General features: G+C 34.2%; 1 protein-coding gene across 2 annotated transcripts in view; it reads right to left on the reverse strand.

Annotated features, from left to right (window-relative positions):
- Nucleotides 1-17,177, reverse strand: part of LOC129225831 (N-fatty-acyl-amino acid synthase/hydrolase PM20D1-like) — a 31,389-nt gene that overhangs the window by 8,345 nt on the left and 5,867 nt on the right. For both annotated transcript variants that reach the window (XM_054860347.1, XM_054860348.1), the window contains exons 2-5: nt 11,732-11,964; nt 6,762-6,848; nt 5,860-5,993; nt 20-139 (exon numbers count right to left, since the gene is read on the reverse strand). In XM_054860347.1, the coding sequence (XP_054716322.1) occupies nt 20-139; nt 5,860-5,993; nt 6,762-6,848; nt 11,732-11,964 (574 nt within the window). The remainder of the gene's footprint in view (nt 1-19; nt 140-5,859; nt 5,994-6,761; nt 6,849-11,731; nt 11,965-17,177) is intronic.

Genomic DNA, 17,177 nt, shown 5'->3' on the forward strand with positions numbered 1-17,177 from the left:
TTACAGTAAATTTGCTTACTTTGATAGAGCTTTTGATAAAATAACAATAGCTGTTTCTTTGTGAGGCATTGATGAATGTCCAGGTGTGACGTCCACTTTAAGCTCCAAATTCAAACTTCCCTTTTCAGTTACTCCAATTCTAATAAATATAAGTAAATATCAGTAAAGATTCACTTTTTTGAAGGAACAAACAATGCAAATCAAGAAACATATGCAACCGAAGAATGTACAAACAGAAAACTATAGAGTATGATAAAAAAAATTTAGTTTAAAAATTATACGATTTATGAAGAAAATTTTACTAGGGAAGCTCATTGAGAAACAGGTTGGTGGTTACAACAACCCAAACAAATAAGCAAGAGTTCTTTTCGATTGTTTGGAGTAGATTATAAAGGTTGGATTCAGTTTTTTTGCTGAAAATCCTGAAACAATGGGTGTTGTTCTTATCAAAGCCAGATTTTGAGAATTTAATTTTATAATTTTTTTTCAATTCTAAATTGTAAGTGATGTTTTAAAGATTGTACTAACATATATATTATTTATTTATTACTTAATCCTGAGGTTAAAATAAAAGTTCTGTGGCGTTACATTGCTGCTATGTTCCTTATCTATAAGTTTTAACTGAAAAGCCAAACTATTATAGACCATTTCAAAGAGACAACAGGCAAGGGCGGGACGATGAGGGTGATCGCCCCTCCCTTGAGGGATCCTGCACCAGCAATTTGTCCTGTTGAATCCTGTTGAATTTGTCCTGTCTGTCCTGACCACCAGCAATTGAAGTTCTGTTTTAGGCATACTTTGATGAGAGGAGGGGGTTTCTAAAATTCCCCGGAATTATTACGATATATTTGAACACCTCTTTTAACGGAAAATGTTCGTCCAATGTAAACACTGGGGGTCTCCTTGCGTAAATCTCTATATTTTAGTTGTTTTTGCTGAAATGCTGTGGCAGTTCCCCCCCCCCCTCCTCCAAGTATGAAAAGACCAGATAGGTTAAACTAAAAAATCAATTGCCCCCTCCTTGAAACATTTCTGGATCCACTCTTGAGAACAAGCCCAGTGGCAAAAAGTTTTATCGCTGTCTGCAACAAGCTTTTAGAACTTCAAAATCTATCTGGAAAATTCACGTGTAATTCAATAAAAAATTAAACAAGGTTTTTTTTTACTATAAATGTTTAACACCAGACGCTAAATGGCGATAGTTTTAAAGGTGGTGACGATATTTGAAGCGATCACATTTCAATTTGCTGATAAATGCTTTTTTTTTTGTTTAAAGTCATGAGCGGGGAGAAAAACTCCTTGCGTTGCATTTTCAGGGAAGTTTACAACAACACCACTGCTAAGGATATGATAAAACAAACAAGCAACACTATTCACTATATTTGGCACTATTATAGTTATTTATTGCTTGCAGGAGTCAGTATCGCAGAAGTGTGCTGACACGTGTTCTTTTTTTTTTTTTAAATATATATACACAGAAATATGCATTATTTTGATTTTAGCTTTGCTTTTTCAGTAAACAATTTGAAAATGATCTGATTTATAGGTGCGGAAAAGGATTGATATCGCGTCTGCAGTTCATGCAAATAATCCAAAGTCTACATACTGCGGAGCAGAGCGAAAAGAAAAAAATAAATATTCGACAGTTGCGGAAATTTTTTTTTTTTTAGCACAGGCAGAAAACTGTCCATGGTAGAGTTTCATTGTCCGCGACTATGTCGCCGTGTCGCGGTGTTTCTGCCACTGGGACAACAAGATGGTGTTAACGCATTTATCAAACCGAATATGCATAGCTATATAATTACTATTTCATTCGCAGAGTTCTTTTCAGAAAATTTGTTTCCCAATCTGAGCTGTAAAAAGCATAACATCTGTCTCTGCACTCAGTCTCCCCCATCCTCCCATTTCAATAATTAAACAAGTAAATTGCTTACACACAGTCCCTAACAGGGGTGGACTGGGTCCCACAAGTGGGTGCTAACCTTGGACTCCGGAGGGCACAAAAAAGGGGGGGGGGGGGCAAAAAAAAAGGTGCAAAAGAAAGAAAAAAAAGCAATGGTACACAGGTCTACAAGTTTAAAGAAATGAAAAAGAAAGAGAAGTGAACTCGCACAAGTTTGTGAGTGCAAAAAGGAAAATAAATAAATAAAAAAGAAAGGAAGTTGCACCAAAAAAAAAAGTGTCCAGGCTAGAGGGTGCATCAGTCTGCGGACCGATGGGTCAGTTCGCCTCTGGTCCCCAACAGTATTAAAATGACAAAAAGTTATGTTTTAGTCTAGGAGCTGTAGCTCAAAATTTTTCCAATATTGAAGACATAGTCTGCCTTAGATCATTATTACATTAAAAGCAAGAGAAGGAGCAGGGAATCATGATCAGAGTTGCCAACCTCCTAGCAAAAACGTTTCCCAAAACCTTCTCCACATAATGCAAAGGTGTTGCTAATTTTAAAAGCATCAACATGCCCAAATTAAACATTTCATCGTTTAAAAATTTTAACAGCTTTATTTTGCTTTCTTTTTTTTTTTCCTTTTCTTTTTTTTACAGGAGGAGGGGGGGATGGAGGCATAAATTTTTGAACCTAAAAGTTTTAAAGATTGTAACAAGTAAATACAATGAACGTCTGAAAAACGCGACCCCCCCCCCCCGTAAAAAATTTCAAGTATGCATACAAAAATCATTGAAATCATTGGCAAAAAAAAAAATCAAAAGTTTTTTTTTTTAATATAATTTTTTAATTTTAGAAGGTGTAGTCAGCCTAAAGTTTTCGGGAATGGCAAACCAAAAATTTCGGATCACAAACACTCCTGGTCAGAAGAATTTTGATCTTTCAATGGTAGTTAGGCTGTATACAAAACACTTCTGATATGCTCCAAATGCAACTATCTACTTATATTGATAATTACTGTAAGAAACTTATTAAAGTAGTGTCAGTTAAGAAATAATTTACTCTTTTTACAACATAGTGTATTTCTCATAACTATAGCATGTTTCAGACAAAAAACAATTATTTGATAAGTACTTTATAGTTTTCAAAAATAATAATGAAGAAAATAAACAAAAACTCAGTGTTCATAAACTAAAAGCCATCAGTTACAAAATTATAGAGTAGCAGCAGGTTTAGCTTTTCTTTTCAGAAAAAAAGTGCTTTAATTTCTGCTCATGGAATGCTGAAGCAACTTTTATGTCAATCATATTTTAGACTTTAGTACTTTTTCTGATAGTGGAATGCCTTTCTTTGAATCAGGGGTCGTCAAACCATCATTTATAAGCTACATAGTTCATAGGGAAATTTTCTGCAGCGTGCAGTTGCACTCAGGTAGCATCGAGCGCACTATAAAGAGTGATCCAAATTTGCGTTTCCTAACTGTACAACCCCGTAAATTAGACAGTTGTGGATACTGGCACTAATTTTGAACGTCAACTGTTAGATTGAAACAACACATTTATGATATGAATCATTTAACTAATACTCAACTCTTGAAAATTGTTTAGTTGTTCTATAGAAAGAAGAACCTTGTGAGAACTGTGTGGAGATTTTTATGGGAAGTTTATGGTCATCTATACATATAATAAAACAAGATGTTTGTGTGTGTGTGTTTGTGGCGCGCATCCCGGGAAAACGGTAAGGCCTAGAAAGATGAAATTTGGTATACAGGTGTAGTTTTTGCTGAAGTTGTGCACCTCGGGCTTCGATTTTTGATATTTTAATTAGAAAAAAAGTTATTTAATGTTTTATGTGATTTTTAGCACTTTTTAGTACTTTTAACCTCACAGACCCCAAACCAATCTTGCCAGACAAATATTTTTTGTACTATAGTGTCGGAAATTTAATTTTAAATATGATGAACAAAAAAATTTTGAAGATAGAGCACTTTTTGTATTTTTTATGAATTTTTGAAAAAACCTTTATTTTGCATTTTTTTTCAGGGTTTAATTGTTTTCTAACCGCATCCTGCAAAAAGTATTGAGCCCTCAATTCCAAAATTTTAGTTGGTAATAGTAAAAACATTCCGCCCCCTTCAGAAGAAAAAAGTTTTTAAAAATACGCAAAAGTTTTTTTTTTTTTACAATTTTTTAAATGCAGAACACGACACGACCTGTAAGCATTGCCGGCTGAGTTCCGCACTTCCTCATCACGTGACCTAACTGAAATCGTTTGCTTTCTCTTCACTTTTTTTTTTTAACGTTCAGAGATTTCTCAGATCTTGATTTTTCCAACTTTTTTTTTCTGGACTGTTTGCTATATTTATTTTTGGTCAAATATTTTTGCGCATTTTAATTCAATAAAAGCGGTGATTTTTTTTAACTTTTGCAAGCGCTGCTTTTTGGACACTACAGGGAACATAGAGCCTTTTTTTGCGTGTAATTTTAAGTAAATAAATAAAGCTTGCGGTTTTTTTGCATGATTTTTGTAGGGATTGGTGGTTAGGTTTGGTAGATAGAGAGATGATATTAAGTGGGCAAAAAATGTTTTTTTTTTACATAGACAAGGATTGTTAATTACTATCAGAGATAGATGTGCATGGATCGTATAGATAGATAGAGAGAAAGAAGGGTGGACAAATATAGAGGTGGATACAGTAGATGGACAGTAGGAAATAGAGGAACTTCAACGGGGGATCAATAGCCCCCCCCTCTACCCCCCCACACACCATGACTTTGAAAAAACAATGCTTTCACATAAAAGTGGAAATGCTTTTTCTTATTTTCCGACAAAATTTGCATGAAGAGTATGCCTTTTGTGCCTCCCCTCCCTGAAAAATATTCCAAAGGACATAACGGGAGATAGATCTAGAAAATACATTATTCAACACAAAAATTTTTTTAAGCAGCCACCGATGGCGGCAACCTTGGCGTAAAAAGGCGAATGTTAATATTGATGTATAGAGAAAAAGGTTGATTAATAAAATCGACTATTTTTTTTAAGCAGCCTCCGAGGAAGTCAACATTGGCGTAAAAAGGCGAATGATAATATTGTTATATAGAGAAAAACATTGATTAATACCGTTGCTAAATTGTTTAAGCAGCCGCCAAAGGCGGCAACCCTGGCGCAAAAAAGCGAATTGCGTAAAAAGGCGGAACAGCTGGTCGCCGCAGGTGGCTAGTAATACATAAAATTATCTCTTTTTTAAACAGTCCCACCTGCATCAACAAACCTACAATGTTTGAGTGTTTAAAAACTAACATCCACCAAGTTTAATCAACATAACCCCTGAAACTTCAAAAAAAAAAAAAAAAAAAACATCAAAAATTACCTTGAAAGAAACTCAAATTGAATAACCTTTTATTAAGACCCCCTATTCATGCGGGTTGACCTATCTGCCATTTTTATTTCATCCAAATCAGCTGCATTTACATGATTTTTCATGAATATTTTTTGAGAACCAGATTTTGGGTCTTGATGTTTTTGAGATTGTAATATTAAGTCTTACATTGAAAAACAAAGCCGTCTGCACTCTGATGCACTTTGTGTGGGGACATAAAGTTTGTTAGTGATTCCAGGGAATCAATTTATCCCAATGCAAATTTTCGAGAAATAAAATTTAACTCAAATTGAAAGAATTTGAGTTCAAAATCAAAATTCAGTGATAAAGCCTCAAGTGCAAAAGGTTCATTTCAAATGAATGCATAGGTTGATTTTAGAAAGTACTGACACTTTTATAAAGTTATCTGAGAGCAGGTTCGGGCCAGGGCCAACAGGTGTCCCTTCTCTCCCCGCCCCCCCCCCCCCCCCTCCCCGCCTGTGTCACGCCCCTGATGGTCATAGATGTGAATGCCTGATAGAAAAAAAAAAATCTTTATCTTATATTTAAATCCAAATTCCAAGTTAGTTAACTTGAGTGTTATTGTACAACTTGCAATGCTATGGGTGAGCTCATTCCAGGTATAAGATTATCAAGGACCAGTGAGCCTTCATCCAGTACATATTCTAACTGAACATTTCTTGATCTAAGAAGGTTGCTGATTTGCTGAGCCCCGTCCAGTCCATTGCTCTGTTCAAAAGAAAAAATAAAGTTCAAAAGATTGCCTGAATAATTGCAAACTGTAAATACAATATTAGAGATATGTAGAATAATACAGAACTAAACATTTTTAAGTCCTCGGCTGTTATTATTATTATTATTTTTTACTCAAACCCAAAACAATATTTTTGTTTTAATACTTTTTTTTTTCTGTAATAGGGCTGCAGCTTTGCTCCCCGCCATAGGCAAACCTACTGCATTCCTCCATAGTTAGCATTTATTCTTTCATATGGCACCTCTATTAGCGGATGCCATTGCCGCAGAATTTTGATGACAAGACTATCCACCAAATAAAAGCACCTGGGCTGTTATTTTAGCAGAACTGCATTAGGAATTTAACTTTGTCAAGAGGATTTAAAACAAACACTCAAAGGATCTAGTTTTAAAATTCTACTGAATATTACCTCACAGGAACAGCCAGTGGTGCACACAGGAATTTTGTAAGCGGAGGGTCCAGAGGTAAAGCCCTATTTTCATATCATACCCCAATATGCTGTCAAACATATTTACTTATCGATTCTCAAGAACAAAAACAGTAAAAAACAAATTATTAAATAAATAATTAGCACTAATTAATTTCAAAAATATAGTTAACAGATACTGAATTAAATTACCAGCACAAGAATTTATGCATTTACTTTTCTCATTATTCAAAAATGGAAACAGTGAAGCAAATTCAGGTACAAGAAGCACCTAGTCTGAAGCCCAAGAAAAATCTCACTTAAATCTGAAAATTACCTCTTCATCATGACCAAATGCAACATAAAATGACCTCTGAGGTTGATAGCCATGTAAAAGTAAAAACTCCAAAGCTTCAAGAATTCCCTAAAATGATCAAAGGAAAAAAAAAGTTATAGCACAATAATATAACTCTGTAAAATAACCATTATATTAAAAAAAAATGATCACATAACAGAATAATTTCAAATCAAATATCTAAAATCAATTCAACAGAAGACTAATTAAACATATAACAGTCAGTGTCTAGCATTAGAGTTTTAATTCATCAAAAAAAAAAAAAAAAAAGAGAGAGAGAGAGAGAAAAGAAAAAAAAAGAAAGAAGCAGGGGTCAGGGGTAAGGATTAAAAAAATAAAATAAAATAGGACACTGTTTAGATGAAATTGTAGGTAAACAAATGACAAGAGCAGTAAAACAAACACCTTTTTTTTTTTTCTTTTTTGAGCATATGCTTCGTTTTTACTTCGTTATGGACTGCATCACCCCCCCCCCCCCCTGTTTTTTCCTAAAGGAAAATTAGGAGCAATTCTTAAGTTCATTTTATCATGAAATATAAGTAAATTGTATTGCAAAATTTCGTTACTCCCCTTTTCGAGTTTCAGTTAAAAAATTTCTCTTCTCAAAGAAAAATGTCATACATGAAGATGTCTTGCTTTGTGAAATCGAAACTCTTGGGCATAGATTAAGAATAACCCCAAAGTTTGAATCCAATTTGCTCTGTCTCCCCTCCCTTCTACAATTCAAACTTTATGAAACATCATCATAGGGGTAGAAATCTACTTATTCCTACTCTTAAAAGAGGAAAAATCCCTTAAAACCCAACACATGCTCACTTTATTTAGTCACTTTCCTGTAAAAAAAATGTGAGGAAAGAAAGGGGGAAAATGTAAAATACAGCTAAAAAAAACAAGTAACTTAACAAATAAATAAAACAAGCTACTTTAATAAATATTTTACAAGTTGTTATGCTATGGGGAAATATGTGTGTTGAAGAAAACTAAATGCTTTGTAATTTTCATTTTTCATGTGCAGTTTTGCATAATATAGACGAATAAGCAAACTGTGTTCGCAGGAAATTTTTGGCTCTTCAGAATTTTTTTTTTCAAACTGCTAACATTAATTTTTTTTTAAAAAAAAGGGAATAAAAAAAATCCCAGTTTATTTTTGTTAGAGCCTTTTAAAGCACATGTGTGAAAAAAATATAAAAATATGGTTTCGGCAGTTTTCTTCAGTTGGTGAAAAATAAGCAAACTATATGTCACTGTAAAAAAAAATTAAATGATTTAACCACTTTTTTTTGGCTTCTTTCATATTTGAATATAAATTCTTTACTCAAGGGTCAGTTAGGCAAAATAATTATTTGCAGAAAATTTTCCAGTTAGGATTTGTGTTCGCAGAAAGCTTTTCATTTTATCTAAGTCTGTTCATGTGTATTCACTGCACAGTTGCATTACAGTATTCATTTTACAATTTGAATTTAAACTTCAACTGTTTCACTCTAATATTTTCAAAAATGCCTTTTTAATTTATGTGCATACGTTTTAATATTATTTATTTTCAAATTAGTTCCCTTTTCAATTTTACAGTAAAGTATACATAGTATGTAGCAACAGCTATCATATGCCAAAACTTTTCTCCATATCATTGCTTTTAGTGTAGTACCTACAGATTGCATAATTGGGTTGTTTTTCCCATTTTTCAAAAAAAAAAATAGGGTAAGCTCTACTTTTTTTTCTTCATTTTAACTTATTTTCTCTCTTAAGAAATTACTCTTAAATGACATTCAGCCGCTGTTTTCATTTTTTCTGCTGATGTCACAAGTGAGCAAATGGTTAAGGTTACCAGAATAAAGTTTCAGGACGCTGCCAAACTTCGCTAAATGAATATTTTATTTGACTAATAATTTTTGTTCCGCCAATAAATTGTTCAGGGCAAAAAAAAAAAAAAAAAAATCATTAAAAAGCAATATCTTGCCAAAAAAGAAAACCACTTGCTACAATTTAAGATGGCTTTCATCACTTGTGATGTCACAGGATGAAAATTTTGGCTTAAAAACCAGACATTTAAAAAAATAATTTAAAAATTAAATGTTGGAAAATAAAAGTATTTTCTGGGTCTATGTTTTTTTGAGCAATCACGATTGTTTATTGTTCTCATTTGACCGTTTTTGGTGTCTGTGCCTTTTTCAACTTGAACCAAAAGCCTCTGCAGCACCACCGCCCACCGTCCTCTGTTCGCGGCGCGGCTCAGCTGCTCCGGTTTTGAGCTATCCAATCTCCTGGTAGGAGGCGTCCATGTCCTACACACACGCACGTTCACACACATGACTTCACACACATACACTCACACACGTCTACGTGCATACACACAGCTATGCACACGTAACCACCCAGGAGGAAAGGCAGGCTTGGGGTGGACAGGAGCCGTTTCTAGAAACAAAAACTCCAATGAGTAAGGTCCTGTCTCAGTTCTTGATTGCGAAAAACATAATTTGGATTCAGAATTTCAGAATTCAAATTAATTTTCTCTTTTTTTTTTTTGCTTATTCTATCACTTTCAGTGACTTAAAATAGTAGTTTTCATTGAAGGAAACATCCTTATTGTTTTTATACAAAATCCTGGATAAAGTGGCTATTAATAACAATAAAGTGGCGTAAAGCATCAATTATTCACAAGCTACTAAATAAAAATTTGAATCTTTAGTTCTGCCAATCCCTACTCTTAAATACTGGTGACAAATCCATCGAATTGAGGTGCCTACCAGGTTAGTTTCTTGACAGACAAGAAATTTCTACCACATACAGCTGTAACAAGGACAACATCTGTGCAATTTATGTGGAACTTTCGCCATTTAAGCAAAAAATGAGATTTAAAATAATGATAATTCCAGGATATTTAGGATAAAGTTGAAAATTTGAGGAATTTTAGGACACTTATAAAATTAGGAATTGCAGGATGATTAGGACAACTCCAATCCCTGAATGAGTACACCGATATTTAAATATTAAAATGCATCTTAAGAGTAAGAAAAGTGCACAAATCAGCTTGTTTGTTTTTTATAATCATTAAATTAAGATCATGATGTTCTTAGAGACTAATAGTCTGTTGACAAGTTTGCAGTATGGTTTCAGGAAAGGTAAATCCTGTACTACTAATTTATTGCATTTCTACGACAAGGTTACCTCAGCTTTAGATAACAAAAAATGTGTGGATGTTGTTTATATTGACTTTCAAAAAGCTTTTGACAAGGTACCGCATGTTGCTCTTCTCAGCAAGTTAGCTGACATTGGAATAGGAGGAAAAACTTTACTTTGGGTTAGAAATTGGCTTACTGGTAGGAAGCAAAGAGTAGTTGTGAGAGGAAATCATTCTAATTGGAGTGATGTTTTAAGTGGGGTTCCTCAGGGATCAGTTTTAGGGCCTCTTTTGTTTATTATATTTATGAATGACATCAATGAAAATATTTCTGGAAGCATGAATTGTTTTGCTGACGATGTAAAAGTTATGGGGATTGTCGAAAATGAAGAACAAGTAAAACAGCTGCAAGAGGATTTAGATCATATCACTAAGTGGGCAGATAAATGGGGTATGGCAGTTAATGTAGGGAAATGTCAAGTGCTACACTTAGGTCATGGAAATAAGCGTATGAGATATCATTTACAGGGTTCAGTCATAAATCAGGCAGAAAATGTTATGGATCTGGGTGTCTTTATAAATCAGGACTTCAAGTTTAGTCAACAGTGCAGTATTGCTAGTAACAAAGCCAACAAAATGCTTGGGTTCATCAAGAGATCTATTTCAAACAAATCTAAGAAAGTTCTTCTGCCTTTATATAGGAGTTTAGTAAGACCTCATTTGGAGTATGCTGTTCAGTTTTGGTCGCCTTATCTGAAGAAAGATATTTTCGTATTGGAAAGGGTTCAAAGAAGGGTAACTAAATTAGTAAGGGGACTCTCAGATTTAGATTATGATACCAGACTTAATAGGCTTAACATGTATAGCCTAGAGCAAAGGAGAGTCAGAGGGGACATGATTCAGTTATTTAAATTTATCAAAATGAAAGATGTAAATGGATTAAATTTTTGCGGGGAAAGCAGGACAAGAGGTCATTGTTTTAAGCTATTTAAATCTCAGGCTAACTTGGAAATCAGGAAAAACTACTACTTTAGCAGGGTCGTGGGCACTTGGAATAGCTTACCGGAAGAGGCGGTAATGAGCAAGGGAGTGGATAGCTTTAAGAGGGCCATTGATCTTCATTGGGGACTAATTAATTGACTAGGACCAGCCTAGCTGGGCCCAGAGCCTGTTGCTGGTCGTCACATTTGTATTTGTATTTGTATTCAGCTCCCTGTTTTTCTTTTTCTTAAAAATGAAATTAACAGCTGCTAGATCTCAGGCAGGGCTGCAAGTGGGAGGGAAAATGACCGACTCCAACTGCAGAAAATTTAGAACGCTTGACTCTGACTCCTTTACCCCAAATTCTGTTCGACTCTGACTCGTAAGCACTGGCAGAGTTGAGGACTTTGAGGGAAAATGACTAACTCTGAATCTGGGAACTTTAAACCTTGGGCTCACAACTCCAACTCTTTTACCTCAAAATCCGTTCGACTCTGCAGCCCTCATCTCAAGTTTAAATGTTAATTTAAACTTGAATTTATAACTTTTCAAATGTTAAAAGTTTTAAATGTTAATATATTTTCTTTTCCAGTCACTTTGTGTCACTTCTCTGACACTAAATTCCTTTGCAATTTTTTAAATACTTTTATTTGTGAGGAGAAAATGTACAGTATTTAGGCTCAGATAAACTCAGATAAAGCAGAGCTCAGACTAACAGGACTTGGGTTGGTGGGGTTCTTTTGTAATGTACCTACACATTTTCCTGCCTATGTGTTAATCCACATTTCAATATACATTTGAATGTAGTCAACTTTCTGACCATTAGAAAAGAAAATATAATCAATGACATTACCATGACAACATGTTTACAATCAATTGTTCCTCTTCCCCATATGTAGCCATCTTTTATCAATCCACTGAATGGAGATTCCTCCCAGTACACTTCTTCTACTGGAACAACATCTAAATGTCCAGCCAACAAGTAAGGTTTCAGATTTTTATTTCTGCCTTGAATGTAATAAAGAAGACTCAAATTGTTCACAACTTCACTGGAAACAATAGGAGATGAGTGGATAACAGGAAAACCTAGTAATAAATTGATTTAAAAACATATACTCAGGTATAAGTAGGAAAAAATTGAAAACCTGCGTATAAGACGAGACCCTGCTTTCTGAAGAAAAAAAAATGGAATGTTTTGCCGCTACTTTGGAATATAAACGTTATCAAAACGAAAGAAATGAAATGAAACGTACATTTTTACGTCAAAAAACGTCAGATTTTTATTCTTTTGCACAAAAAGAGTTCACTTCTGCGATCACGATTTTTGCAAAGGGTTCGATTTCGCTGTGTTACGATTCTTGTTATCTGTTGCTTTTATTTTGAACTGCTATCAAACTAGATCTGCACTATAGCCAAACTGCAATATTCTTAAGGAATGAGCATTAATTCGGGATCATCAGAAAAATTCATGAATACAACGATTCCTGCACTTTGCGCGTAGTCGGTCATTTATTATTTAGTTTAAATTTCACAGCCAGACCATGAAAAATTCTAGCAGAATGTGTATATTTACTACTTCAGCTTTTTCAGCATCTGTTTAAAAGGATAGGACTAAAACGGGGGAAATGGCCATGTTTTAAAGTGTTTTTTTCCAAAAATTGTTCTAGGAAAATTTTTGGACATTATCCCCGCGTATAAGTTGACCCTCTAACTTTTAACGTCACTTTTTGTAAGAAATTTCTCGACCTATACGCGAGTATATATGGTATTTTTTCGAAGAAACCGAAAAGCTTTAAAGAGAAAAAAAAAGACGTTACATGATTCATTCAAACAGCTTACATTAAGACAGAAGCAATAAATCGAATTCCTCTCTTAAAGTAAGTCCTTTTAGTTCCCAATCATTTGTAGTTTCTTTTTTTTTTATTTTGTCAAAAAGAAAAAAGAACACATTAGTATTTGTTAGACGAAGAACTTAGGGTATGTTGATCCACTTTAAGAAGACCATAAAAACAGACTGTGAGGAGAATTAGAAAAACAAAATTCTAGAAATAGCTGCTATGAAGTTGATGAAAACTCAACTTGTGCTGATTTGTGCAAAAATAGTGATGAAGTAAACGTTAGTCATTTAAATATTTAGCTTACTTAAATATGATACATTGCTCTTTAAACTTTATGTTTTTCATTCTGAAAAGAAAATTAGTTAGAACATAGGACAATATTTCTTATTAAAATTGTCACAGAAGTTGTTTACTAAATCCAAACCCACCTACCACAAAATGTGACAAGTTGGTTTTTTACAAGGTTCTGTTATAAAATTAATCTAAATGAAGTAAATGAACTGTACATTAAAAAAAAAAAAAAAAAAACTGGGATGGCGAGAAATATTTTTCAAAATTTCAGGGAGAAAATCAAACTGCTAATTAATTTATTTTTTAACGGAATAAAAAATGCAAGGTTGAAAAGTGAACCAAGGAACCTTCAATTCCCAAGGTTGTCTGGTTTTCTCCAACCCGGAAATAACTGCCCAGGACAAAATAGCAATTTGTTCACTTTTTTTGGCAACTAAAAAATTCTAGATGAAAATGCATAATTTATCATCATCATCCCTGGCTGGACAACCTATTGGAACACTGGCTTTTTCCATAAATTTCTTCCAATTGGATCTATTTTTCGTCTGCCTTCTCCAATCTTAGTATTTTATAGTTTTAAAGTCTCTTTTCAAAGATTCCAGTTATCAAATTTTTGGTTTTCTTGTTACAGGTTGACTAGTTGATCTTGCATTTAGGATCTCAAGTGGGATGGACTCGGGGGAGATGAGGATAATATGTCTGGCCTATCTCATTTTTAGCAATTTAATGTATTTTACTACAGTCGAACCTGTCTATCTCTAATTTCACGGGAAGGGAAAAAAAATTGAGATAAAGAGGTTTCGAGATATGGAGGTTCTGAGAAACTTATTAAAATTTGAAATCTGATGATGAAAGTTTTAATTTTATACAAAAGACATTACATGCGAAAGATTAAAATTCTTCCATATTAGTTTTGTTAGGTATTTATTCTACTATTTTACACTAAGCACTTTACTGCAAGTTTAAGGAATCATTTTGAGAGTAATAAAATTTTAAGCATACCTTTTTCAAGTAAAATATTCTATTATTATATTTTGGAGCCTGATTTTTTTAGATTTAACTATCCTCTTGAGGTTGGCAATGGCTGAAAATCTATCTTGGCCTATACAAAATAAACTTGAAGGAAATTTATTATTTTTTTTTCATTAATGTATTGCCCTCAAAAATTCTAGAACTTTCATTTTTTCATCATTTGAAAGAATCTGTACCTTTCTTTTCACGGCTATCATCTCGGTTTTCTAAGCAATCACAACTTCAAGCAAGAGATCAACCATGAACAGTACCTAAAAACCAGATTATAGAGTGAAACGGCTTTTATTAATTTGAATGACCTTTACCACTAACTTGAAAAAGCCACCCCACACGTCAAATCTGTCAAGTCCAGCCCTCTTCTCATTGTCCCATTCTCTGCCCTCTGTTCTGCTTCCGAGAAAGTGCTCGAAACGACTGTCCTTTCGTTAGTCTTCCTAGAAAAACCCATACCTGAACAAATTTCTCCCTCTTTTCCACTGTCCTCTCTGCCCTTAAGGACAATGTTACTGTTTCTGTGTTTAAGGAAAGTTGTTAGTTGTTTTGAAGATTGCTGAGCTTTTAATTCGAAAATGTCAGCACATTGCTGAAATTCGAGATATAGAGGTATTCAGGATTTTTTTTTTTTTTTTTTGAGATAAAGATGGAAAATAAATTAAATTTTGGCTGAACATGCAGGGAAATTAAAAAATTTCAAGATAGACAGGTTTTCGAGATAAGCAGGTTTGAGGTAGACAGGTTTTCCAGATAAGCAGGTTCGAGATAGACAGGTTCGACTGTATGTCTATATCTTGACTGAATGCATAATTTAGCAAAAATAAATGAAGATATTGATTCTTCTCATAGAAAAACATTTTTATACGTTATTATCTCATAGGAAGTTGTATACGGGTCTTTCTCCAGAATGAGTAAATTTTGAACAAAAATATTTTTCAATTACAAAACCTTTCGTTTTCCTTTTTTTTCATTCTTCCATGAGAATGTTACCAACTAGAAGTAACTATAAACAATGGCCCAGCTAAATTTTAATTATTTTATTCATAAATTAAATAAATAAATAAATAAATAAAAACATTATATTTTAATTTCAAAAACTTTTGTTTTCTTTTTTTTCATTTGTAAATGAAAGTGTTACCTACTAGAAGTGTGTTTTGAAAATAGATGCCAATTTAATATCAAAGAAGTAATTTTGTTAAATATGCAAACAATGAGCTATTTTAATTATTAGTGTGAATCTAATACTAAGCTCTCTTAAAGTACGGCTTAAATTTTAGTTTCATGAAAGTAGTGTAGTAGGTAACATGAAAGTGTTACCTACTAGAAGTGTATTTGAAAATAGATGCCAATTTAATATCAAAGCAGGCCCGGACTGGCCAGGTCGGCAAGTCGGCGATCGCCGAGGGCCCCCGAGCTGGGAAGGGCCCCCAAACGAAGCGTTTTTTTTTTTCGTTTTTTAAGCAAAAAATGATAAAACAGTGTTCTGATTTCCTTGTAACTCTTTCGATCTGCTACCTTATGCTTTTTGCGAGGATCAGGGTTTGATTACTGAATGTGTCAACTACGCTGTGGCCTAGGGCCCCTGCTTCTTCGGGGCCCCCAAGCAGCTAAAATTGTTTTAGTCAAAGACTAAATTTGTAAGGTGGTTTGACTGCATGGGAGCCTCAAAAAATGTCTTGGCCAAGGGCCAACCTCAGAGCAACAAAATAGGCAAGTTAGGTGACTGTCTACGGGACCCAGGCCCGAATCTATAAATTTACCCCCCCCCCCCCCTCCTGCAAAAAAATCCGTTGGGCCCCTCCCCAGAGGCTGCAAGTATTAGAAATGTTAATAAGTCTTAGTGCTAGTTTTTTCTTTTTTTTCAATTTCTTGGGCCGTTGGGCCCTTAAGGACGTGGCCCCAGGACCTGATTACCACACAGGCAAACTAGGTCTAGTCCTGGGGCCCTATCTTCCTAAGGGGCCCCAAATTACTTTAAAAATAATGCAAATGCATAGCATTACAACTGTATGAAAAATACATGTTTTTTTAAAAGTAGTAATGAAAAATAAGAACTTTTCAGTTGGGAAAAAACTTTTTTGAAGGAGAATTTTTTATTAATTCTGCCTGTAGCGAATTTACAATGACACAACTATAAAGTGCCCCGAAGGTGATTCATGAATGCACATAATAAATGATTTACATAGTTCTGTGATAGACAAAGTGGTCCCCAAAAAATGCATTCCGACCGGGCTATAGAGTCTTCAGGGGGCCACGAAATTAATGTGTCCCTAGGACCCCACTTTTAGTTAGTCGGCCCCTACACTGTGGGGTCAGCAGGTACGCAAATCCGGGCCTGAAGGCAGGGCCCGATTAAGATATTAGAAGACCCTATAAACCAAACAGTTTCTCGGGGCGCCCTGTAGTCAAACTTTAAAATTTTAGCCTTATTAGATTACTGGCTAAAGCAATTTTAGCAATTTAGGGGCCCCTAAAAAGCGGGGCCCTAGATCACTGCCTAGTTGACCTATTCAGTAATCAGGCCCTGCTTGAAGGTGCCCCGCTCAAGTAATCCTAAAGTTGAAAAAAAGTACTCTTTTCCAAATTCAAACTAACTTTCATTCAATCCGATTTCAAAATAAATTAGAAATTGAAAATCGAATTTTTTTTTCGACAATTTGCTACTTCGATGTATGGTGGTTCAACTCTAGTATAATTTTATACCCAACTTTTTTTTTTTCTTTCCTTTTTTCTTTTTCCTTATTGCTATTGCTGCCAAGGAGGATGGAAGGGAATTGTTCATTAATATTTTAAAATATTATTTTTAATGAAATACATGTGGCGTCCCGTGAGGGACAAAATGACCGTTTTCCGTGGAATGGCCTTATTGCGTTTAGTTAAATGCATCCTTGTTTCAAAATTTGAAGAGTCATTCTTTTGATCAAGGTCCATTAGAAAACCATGCGGCCTGTTTAATTCATGCAGTTATAAAAGAATATTTAAGGTTCAGGTATTGGGAGAAAAACATGGAAAAAAAAAGCAATTCACTCAGAAAATTTTATTCAAAATTATTACACTTTAAATGGCAATTGTGGGAAACACACAATGCTGAACATTTTGCAGGCAAAAAATGTATTTTTGTCAGGACAGCAGAAAAAAAGGCAA

The sequence above is a fragment of the Uloborus diversus genome, chromosome 7 (assembly GCF_026930045.1).
Source record: "Uloborus diversus isolate 005 chromosome 7, Udiv.v.3.1, whole genome shotgun sequence".
Taxonomy (NCBI): domain Eukaryota; kingdom Metazoa; phylum Arthropoda; class Arachnida; order Araneae; family Uloboridae; genus Uloborus; species Uloborus diversus.